General features: G+C 40.9%; 1 protein-coding gene across 3 annotated transcripts in view; it reads left to right on the top strand.

Annotated features, from left to right (window-relative positions):
• The first annotated feature begins 1,422 nt into the window (after positions 1-1,422).
• Positions 1,423-10,697, top strand: part of ankk1 (ankyrin repeat and kinase domain containing 1) — a 361,956-nt gene continuing 352,681 nt past the window's right edge. For 2 of the 3 annotated variants that reach the window (XR_014601334.1, XM_084065129.1), the window contains exons 1-4: positions 1,423-1,798; positions 2,917-3,199; positions 6,028-6,179; positions 9,198-9,247. Coding sequence is in view for 2 of the 3 variants with exons in the window: in XM_084065129.1 (XP_083921255.1) it covers positions 1,614-1,798; positions 2,917-3,199; positions 6,028-6,179; positions 9,198-9,247 (670 nt within the window). In the remaining variant the exon portion in view is untranslated. Of the gene's footprint in view, positions 1,819-2,916; positions 3,200-6,027; positions 6,180-9,197; positions 9,248-10,697 lie in introns of all 3 variants that reach the window. The other variant, XM_084065130.1, reaches the window with a different exon arrangement.

The following is a 10,697-nucleotide window of genomic DNA, read 5'->3' as shown; positions in this document are numbered from 1 at the left end:
TTCACACTAATGTGCCTCACTCTTTTGGCTTCGATCGTCATATAACTTTGCATCAATATTCTGCCACATCTTGTAGAAGTTAATATTTCAATGGCATCCTTCATGCTGTGACAAAGTTGAGACTTGCATTACTCATTTATTCGATGTGTTATTTTATTCTATCGTGTGGCTCGGATACAATGTTATCTGAACAGCCGGAATTGTTATCCAACAGTTATTTTTCTCGGAGTCCTTGCTGATACTTGCAAACTAGTAGTTTTAAACATTCATTATGTGTAGCCAAACTTCAGCCTTGCTCAGTTAATTGATGTAAAATATTGCTTCATAGCACACTTGTTTATACTGTATACTGGAGGCAGTCTGTCATGCACTGTGCAGTTTGTGAGCTGGGTCTACACAGATCCAATTAGCCTAACAAAATCAAAGAATCACCACCCTCCACACAATGGCATCCTAAAATCATGTCGCCACCCCAGTTTTCAATGTATTTTCTCGTTAGTTTGTTGTTGTTTTTTTGCAATTGGCACTTGGCATAAAAAATACTGTGTATATTTTGCCTCAAGGCAAAAAAGAAAGAAAGAAAAAGTATTTTGAGAGATATATGCTCCTGCTGAGCTCATTATCATTATATTAGTGGCTCTCTACTACAGTATTAGGAGTCCCAAGAGTGATGATTGGGCATAAACTTTGAAGAGTTAAGGTTTTTTCACTCGGGGAATGGTTGACGCACCAGTTACTGTTTTCAATGAGAAATAAGCATAAAGGTAGGGAGGTGCGGGCACAATCCTATGAAACTGTTTTTATGCTCATCTCATGCACATCGATTTTTATTTATTTATACAGTTTTAATTGGGAGTTCACCCTGTTATTTAGATTATCTTTTGAGGTGGAAAACTAGTGCCTCAGGGCTGTTTGATGCTTGAGATTCCACGTGTTTGGAAAGTCTGCTTTCAAGTTCTGTGCCCCGCATACCTGGAACACCATACAGGGTTTGCTTAAGTACAGCTCTCTTTTTCCCCCCACCTAGGTCACTTTCAGTCGGCTATATCAACAATGAGCTTTTTTTCTATAAATGCCCCTATTGACTATTCACATGAAGACAGCGCGACCCTGCAGATCCAAGTGAGTACACAGGCGTAGTGTCGCTACACAGACGTAGTGTGTCGATCCCCCGTCTGAAAAGACCTTGAGACACAATGTGAATGTGTGTTTTTGTTATTTTGCACCTCATGCTGAAAAACCAATTGCCCTTTGGGCACAAAAAAAGTTGAACTGGCATATCAGGTTTCCCTTCTAAGACGCACACAGCCATGTCAGCAGTCTGTGGCTGCCAGACGGAAACCGGTCCCGTGACATTGTTATGCAAACAAGTCACAGCTCCTACTGTACCATAAATCAACCGAGCCGCAGACTCCACCTGCCTTCCACCCAGCCACCAATTAAATTAGTTGTCACTCCTATTGCTGCACTGCAGTTCACCTTTTCCTGTGTGACACCACCTGAGGATGGCGAGTTCCTGTGGAACTGTTCGTCGGTGACAGTGCGCGGGCTAATCCCTGTTTATGGGATTATTATAGACGGTATCTTGTGACAGAGAAGATCATTCTGTCATCATGGATTGTATCGAAGGAGCTTCTGGGAAGTTCAAGAGCTTCAGGAAGGATGACTTTGAGACGGACTGGATCAAGGTGTCAGAGGGCAGGTGTGGGCAGGTGTACCGGGTGAAACTCAAGCTCTGGCGGGAGCAGTGTGCCTTGAAATTGATTGACCCAAGCCTGTCTCCACACAGCTTTTACAGGTACACTTTATCCTGCTATAGTAAGTGTGTTGCTGTGCTATAAGTGAATATTGGGTATATTAACATCAAACACTGTTAACTATATGTTATTTATTCAGTTATTCTTCTTACCCTGAATACCACATTCTACCCACAATTTGACTTATGTGGAATTCTGACCGTTATTATCTCCGCCAAGCCAAAGGCAGGTCTGGAACCATGTGTTTTCCTCCTCTCTCTGTGTGTGTGTGTGTGTGTGTGTGTGTGTGTGTGTGTGTGTGTGTGTGTGTGTGTGTGTGTGTGTGTGTGTGTGTGTGTGTGTGTGTGTGTGTGTGTGTGTGTGTGTGTGTGTGTGTGTGTGTCCAAAGCTACTCTTAAAACTATAGCTACTACTTATAAAACTATACACTGATCACTGTTATATTTCATGCCAGTAGGCCTTATACGATTTTCCGCCTTAAACAATTTTCTTCAAAACACACTTTATGCTACTCCTACAGATTGTGCAAAACTCCAAACAATTGCCACACAGGCTCTTTGCAGTCATGTCATAAAAATGGAAAAATAGATTTTTCATATTTCATACTGATTGACTATTAGTTGCCTTCCAAAGTGTGTGGGTCGGGGACTATTGTACAAAAAAATAATGCCCACCTCATCCACATTCCCAAAATTGAATCATTCAGTGAGGGGCCTCTAAACAACGCAGAACCAAAATCTATTTCACTACTTGCAGATTGGCTTAAGTATACAATAGGGTTAAAGTGGTTAAACCTGTTACTCATTTTGCTGGGGACCCTCTGGAATGGACCCCTGGGGGTCCCCGGGCCTCACTCAGTCAAACACAGATTTTGCTGTGGTTCAATAGGGTTCAGTTGGTCAAATGCAGAGGGCAAATTCCAGGTATGTGCAATGTACCCGGCCAAAAACGTTCCATTCTGCCTTCCCTCCTTTTCGGTCAGAACAAAGAACTTTGTCTGGCAAGGTTCCAGTATGTATTGGCCTCTTTTCACACCTGGCAAATCAGGCTAAACAATAGGGAGAAAAACATGTCATGTGTGTACACAAACAATGGTGAGAGGTAGGGGCTTTCCACTTGGCGCCCCTTTCAAATTGTGTTTGTTTGTTTGTTTTCACAGGAGAAAGCTAGAAGAGGCCTCCCAGATGGCCGAAGTGAAATTCAAGTACCTAGTGACCATTTATGGACTGTGCAGTGAGCCAGCTGCCTTGGTGATGGATTACATGTGTAACGGCTCCTTAGACAACCTCCTGAACACTCACACATTGATGTGGGCCAAGAAGTTCCAGATGATCCACGAGGTGACCATGGCCATGAATTACCTCCACAGCATGAAGCCTGCTCTACTGCACCTGAACCTCAAGACCTCCAATGTCCTGGTGGACGATCATCTCCACGTCAAAGTGAGTGAAACGGAAGATATCTTTCATACTGTAAATACAATCATTCAGGATATCTCCATTTTATTATATTATTTGTATTAGTATTATTATATTATTTTATTCTGTCCCCAATTTGGAAAATGTTAAATTCTTCAAAAATGGCAGATCAACAATCTCACAATGGCAAATTCTATCAGACCACATTCTGGCACATTCTATCAGAATGAACAAGCAGGAAGAAAAAGAAAGTTCTCTTAACATTTTGACAGATTTGAAAAGGCCATATTTGTATATTCATCTCCATATCAAAGTGAGTTAAACGGAAGCTATCTTTCATACCACTGGCGTGAATACAATCATCATTCAGGCTTTCAAAATGTTTTGTATTTCTTTATTTCTTTTTTAAATGCATTTATTTATTTATTGTACTTTTTGATCGTTTTGACAGTCCCTATTTTGTATACAATGGGCATCATTCTGGAAAATATTCTTCAAAATGGTAGCTCACAATGGCACATAGACCACATTCTGGCACATTCTATCAGACCTTGTTTATAAACAAGCAGAACAAAATAAAGAAAGTTCTCATCACAATTTACTTTTGACAGAAGACATTTCTGGGGGGGGGGGGGGGGTGGATACCGCCCGATATGTCTATTGAGAAACAACTATTGCAACGACGTGAAATAAGAAAAACTAGAAAAAGTGCTCCTCGGAGCACAAGTCTCCGCCAGGTCAGGTAGGTTATTATGGCCTCCTGGTGGCGCTATAATAGGCCAATGTGAAAGGGGTGCCATTTATTCCTAGGCCGTGCACGGCAATCGGGCACTGCATGCATGATTTGAGGCATTTTGTTCTAAAAATGTGTTTTGCTAAATTTGACCTGCTGGTGGCGCTATAACAGGCCAATGTTAAAAGGGTGGCATTTTGTTCCTCAACATAGTGTGAATGTGCGTTCAAAGTTTCACCACAATCGGACGCTGCGTTCATGATTTGCGGCATTTTGTTCAAAACGGGCCACTCCTGCAAACATTACATGTCAATGTTAGCCAATCAGGATGGAATATGAAAAATCAAACAGATCCGTCTTGATCACATGACTATAGGGATCATGTGTACCGATTTGCGTGAAATTTGGATCAAATATGAAGGCTTAATATCAAAAAAAATGTTTTACATACGTCTGCCTCCTGGTGGCGCTATATGGCAAATGTGAAAAATGCAGGGCAAAGGTTTTTCCTTGGCCTCTAGAGAATGTGCATACAAAGTTTTACACTGATCGGTGCAGTTATAGGTAAAAACACGAATCGGCCTGTTACAGCGCCACCATGAGGCTGATTTGAACATTTTCAAATGGCATTTCTTCCTCGGCCTAATGGGAATGTGTGTGCACAATTTCACGGAAATTGCATGCTGTGTTCATGATTTGAGGCATTTTGTTCGAAACGGAGTACTCCTGCAAACTTTGAAAGAGAATTTTTGCCAATCAGGATGGAATATGAAAAATCTGAAATGAGCCGTTTCTTTTAATGACTATAGAGATACTGTGTACCAATTTGGGGGATTTTTGGCCAAAATCTGTAGTACTGTTCAAAAATGTGTTTTGCACAAATCGGCCACCTGGTGGCGCTATACAAGGCCCATGTGAAAAAAGTTCGGCTTTGGCATCCAGGGAGTGTGTGTGCACAGTTTCGCTGCGATCAAGCCAACGGTGCCAGAGATTAGCTGTCCACAAAATGACAGAATGACACACGGACGGACGGACACACACACGGACGGACGGACGGGGGGTAAAACATACTCTCTCGCCATGCCTTTCGGCCTGGCGGAGACAATAACAGGGGGCGGGGGGATACAATAGGCTAGTTTAATCAATGTAGCCTATGATTTATATTATCAAAGAAGCACAGCAGCTATATTAAGGGCAGATAAAGGCGAACATGATGTCCTGCACAAACTGTTTACTCATTTCAAAATTGCGATTGCAACAGCCAAGTTAACAAATCAAATAATGCTCAATTGTGTAGTCTACACTTGCACTTGAAAATATCTATAATTGAATCGCAGCTCAAACCGTCTTCAGTTAAATCTCTCTCAAACACTAGGAGACATAGAACTTTTGAGAGCCGTATTTCAGTGAGGGCGTGGATTGCTACTCTGCCTGCCCTCTTGCCCAGTCAATCTTTTGTAAAGCAATATTAGTAGCCTAATCACCACGGCAGCACTCTTAACCCTAACCCATTAAAACTAGGAAAGCATCTGTGTCATTTTATCTTTTAGCAACTTAAGTTTTTAGGAAAACTTAGGATTTAGAACAGTGGTTTAGAACAGCGGTTCTCAAAAATAGCAGATATTAAAGCTTGTACATCTGGTATTATTGAACTTTTTTTTTTAATCTTGAAAGTGTTGGAAATCTAAAAAAATATATATATGTTTTTATACTAATCTTCTCTTCTGGGACTCCCTGGCAAAAAAAACATTTTCAGATGGGGGTCTGCGGCCAAATACATATCATTTTGGAAGTCCTTGGTCAGTAGGAGACTCTTTGAGTCTCCAACCAAATTATTGGCTTATAGGAATGCGACAAAAAACTAAGAAAATCTCCATGAATTCAAGGCTTCATGGGGTGTGTAATTGATAGAAATTACGTCATGTTTTGGTTGAACTACACCTTTAAGCAGGGACGTCAGGGGGTTAAGTGTTTTTTCGTTTTTTTCTCCATTCGGTCAGTCTTTCGGGGCAGGCAAGAAGAGCTCACTTAGGCAGCTGAGTGCCTTGCCTCTATGGTGGCTATGCTTCTGGAGCTATTCAAGACATTTTCAATACTCTTTTTTCTTTTTTGTCAAAAGATTTCAGATTACGGTTTCATTGACTGGGAACAATGCCTGAATCATAAGAAGTTGATGGAACACCTGATGGCCAGAGGCAACATCAGCTACATTCCTCCAGAGACCTTCACCCAGTGTCCCGAGCCTCCGGGAACCACGTTTGATGTTTACAGGCCAGTTGCCAAAACCTACACTCCATCATCACAGTGGCATGCTCTACTTGGCTGTGGTCCACTGGCATTGTTTATTTTGTTTTAGCACGCCATCATGCCTTCATACTCTCTCTCTCTCTCTCACACACAGTCACAGTCACACACGTCACAGTCACACACGTCACAGTCACACACACACACACACACACACACACACACACACACACACACACACACACACACACACACACACACACACACACACACACACACACACACACACACACACACACACACACACCAATCCCTTTACAATCTGTCTTTTAGGTATGCGGCATGCAATCTGTCTTTTAGGTATGCACCATAAAATATGTCTTTTAGGTATGTTGCCATACTACATTTTTGAATGGAGAATGGTGCCATATTAACTCCATTCCACTGCAACCCTAGAGTCCCTATCCTGAGGTGAACATTTAGAGAAATATTTGGTGTATATAGGGGGGGGGGGGGGGGGGGGCAACAATAGTATATAGGGTTTACGCAGTATAGGGTTTAAGTGGTTACCGTATAGGCTAAGTTAAGTTGGCAAAAACACAGTATATTTACTAGGTTTTTCCATATGAAAAGATGACACACATTTCTATCAGCTCGAAAATACACTAAATACACTGTGTCGACCTTCCATGTTGATCTGCTATACAACTGTCCATTTCACACTCTTACAGTTAAATTAACACTGAGGATTTTGCTGTGTGGTTAGAATACAGTATAGGTTAACTATTTTAGACCCTGTACTATTTGACTGGGGTCCAACATGGCTCTATACTAGATCCTCTACACCACATCTCTGCACAGAGTATCGGCTGAATTGGTTCAATCAGTTCAATTGGTTAAATACAGAAGGCAAATTCCAGGAATGTGCAAATGGAGTCATCCAATGTTCCCCGGGTTGTATGTTCCCCCTATGTTACGTTAGGGTTAGGGGCGGGCTACGGTTAGGGTTAGGCTGCAAATGTACTCGGCCAGTAAAACTTTCCATTCTTCCTTCCCTCCTTTCCTAAAGTCCTGCTACTATAGTATCACCAGGAAGAATAGTCTCCCCTACGGTGTAGACTAATGGGGATCCTTAATAAAATGTTCTGTTGTTGAGGTCTGTGTGTTCGTTGGAAATACAGACAGTTCGGTCAGAACAAATATCTTTGGGCCGTCAGACCAAGGGCATGGCACCTAAAATACACAGCCGAAACGAGTAAGAGTTGGAGTAGTCCTCTTGGGTGTGTTAGTATTTTTGGCTGTAGTCAGAGACTTCACATAAGAGGTCGAGTGCCTGATTCAAAAATGAACCTTAGTCTTTTGAGCCAATCAGCATTGCGTAGGAGAAAGGGCATGGGGTGGAAGTACAATTACAAGTCAACACTGCATTTTCATAAGGTGCAAAAACTAATCATACACTTGTTTTAGTTGGTGTAGACATCAGGCATTTTGTAATAATGAAGATTGTTTTAATTTCAGTGGTGTTTCTGATCAAACAGCAAAAATATTTAGGTCTAGGTTGTAGCGAGAAACGTGTATGTTCGAGTTAAATCCTGATTTGTTCTGGTAGCGACCCATCGGTGCATTGTTTTTCACGGTGTGGCTCTGGCTAGCAGTGTCTGTCTGTCTGTCTGTCTGTCTGTCTGTCTGTCTGTCTGTCTGTCTGTCTGTCTGTCTGTCTGTCTGTCTGTCTGTCTGTCTGTCTGTCTGTCTGTCTGTCTGTCTGTCTGTCTGTCTGTCTGTCTGTCTGTCTGTCTGCCTGTCTGTCTGTGTGTGTGTGTGTGTGTGTGTGTGTGTGTGCGCTACATGCTGCTTGCTGCGTAATAATTTGATTCAGGCTATTGCTTTGCTGTTGTGTGACCGAAAAGGTGCAATGATGTTCGGTGACTGTTTTGTGTGTGTGTGTGTGTGTGCGCGTGCGCGTGTGCGTGCGTGCGTGCGTGTGTGTGTGTGTGGAGCTAATCTCACAAACCACTGGACCGATCAGTCCCAAACTTCATTATGCACAAGTGCCTTTTATACTGTTTGAAATATTTAACTTTACATTTGATATGATGGGGATCAGGCTGAAGCCTTGCCCAAATCTGGAGTCATATGTCATAGATATGTCACATATGTCACAGATTCAGCACAAATAGCAGATCTACAAGCTCACCCTATGTTGCAATGTGATTTGTGAGCTTGTAGATTATTATAGACTAGACTATATTTGGCAAAGATATTTGGTGTAGAGGGGTGGGAAAAGGATGGGGCCAAGTGTAGACCCTGGGGCAACAAAGTATCCACAGGTTTCCTAGGCATGCATGGTGGGCATCACTTCCTGTCGATTTGATCAGGTATCAGGGATCAAATCGACAGGAAGTGATGCCCACCATGCCCTAGGAAACTTGTGGATAGGATATAGGATTTAAGCAGTGATGAAACAAGTACTCACATTTCTTGCTTAAGTAAAAGTATCAATACCCTACTGTACAAATAGTCTGTTAGAAGTACAAGTTCGGTATTCAAAATCTACTCAGGTACAAAAGTCTTGGCATCAAAATGTACTTAAAGTACCAAAAGTAAAGGTACTCATTATGCAGAAGGTCCCATTTCACATGTTTTCAAATGTATAAAAATCCTTCAAAAATAGCATATCTTTGCAACACGTTGTGAGCTTGTAGATCTGCTATTTTCAAATTGCCTAAGTATAGGTCTGAAGGGGTTTTGCAGTAATAATCCAAATCAAAGTAACTAGTAACTAAAAGTGCAATATTTGCCTGTGAGATGTAGTGGAGTAGAGGTAGAAGTATTGCAAATTGGAAGTACTCCAGCAAAGTAAAAATACCTCAAAAGCGTACTTAAGTACAGTACTTGAGTAAATGCACTTAATTACTTTCCACCACTGAATTTAAGTGGTTAATTGACGTTGACATGCAGGACTCTTCATGAGCATGGAAATAGTCAGAATTGTAATAATAACAATAATAATAATAATAATGTGGTCTTGTCTTCTCTGATCTGTAGCTTTGCCATTGTGATGTGGGAGATTCTGACACAGCAGAAACCACACCCAGGTAGGAATAACTTTCACTTGGAACACTTTCACGTTTCAACCTTTAAACGTTCTGCTGAAATGCCTTTTCTCAAAGACTTTTTCTTTTTCAAAGATATTGACGTAGCCGTATGCGTGAATATTCCATTATTCAGCATGGTGGTGCCTCAGGGCCACACAGCAGGGAATTAAAAACAACCAAAGTATATAAATAATTTAAAATAACCACTGTGTATTCCATGCAATATCTCCAGTGGTGGAAGTAGTACTCAGATTGTGTGTGTTTAGTTAAGTAAATGTCACAATACCACAATGTAAAACCAAGAAAACTATTATAAGTAAAAGGACTGTATTCAAAATTGTACTTGAGTAAAAGTACAAGAGTATTGGCATCAATACATCGTTGCTGTCTGGCAGGAACCAGCTCACTCCATTTTTGCATTTTTTTCCATAAATCAGTGCTATTGAACACCCTTTACGTCAGCTAACTCCAATGGATCCTCAAACTTTCTGCTAAACCAGCTAACTCCAGCAAAGGGGGGTGGAGTTAGCTGGTTTTAATGACTCCAGGCTCCACCCCCTTTTGACCTCCAACCTCATTGTGAGCTTGGAGGTCCATTCAGCTGTTCTTATCAATGATGAACAAAACCTCCTAACTCCATTTTTGTTTTTTTGTTTTTTTCATTTCCTGAAAAATGAATATTTTGGGTTAGCTGGTTCCTGCCGGACAGCAGAGATATACTTTTCCAAAGTAAAAGTGCTCTTAATGCAGAAAGGCCCATTTACCAACTTTTATTTCCCGAAAATAGCAGCTCTACATCTATGCGACGTGTTGTAAATTTGCAAATTGTCTATTTTTGAATAGCAAACAGCAGTTTTGTTATAATAGCCTAATCTAAATATGCAAAGTAATTGAAGTTTTAACTGTAGTGGAGTAAAATTATTAGCACAATATTTGCCTCTGAGTGGAGTAAAATCATACGTAACAACTAATGGAAGTACTCAAAGAAAAAGAAAAAGTACCCCATAATTGGACCTCTTTATTTTTCTACCCCAGATTTGAACCATGGTCTCCTGCGCAAGTGTTACCACAGAGCTAATAGAGCCTGCCTGCTTGCTTAGGGGAGAAATAGAATTTTTACCTTCAGGCAATACCACTTGCAAACAGTGGTGGAAAGTAACTAAGTACATTTACTCAAGTACTGTAATTAAGTGCAATTTGGAGGTATTTTTTACTTTAATGGAGTATTTCCAATTTTCAATATTTTTACTTCTACTCCACTACATCTCAGAGGGAAATATTGTACTTTTTACTCCACTACAATCTTTAGAAAACTTAACTTAACCACAGAATTTCATTCATTTTGAAAACTTAAAACGGGACAAACCAGTTATGTCAACTCAAACCAGACACAGGATCTAAATGTCTCAATAGAAGTTTTGTATACTTGTATAAGTTATATTGTATTAAC

Source organism: Gymnoscopelus microlampas, assembly GCF_963454915.1.
Source record: "Gymnoscopelus microlampas genome assembly, chromosome: 8".
In the NCBI taxonomy this organism is placed as follows: Eukaryota; Metazoa; Chordata; class Actinopteri; order Myctophiformes; family Myctophidae; genus Gymnoscopelus; species Gymnoscopelus microlampas.
This window is presented reverse-complemented; position numbering and strand designations above follow the sequence as displayed.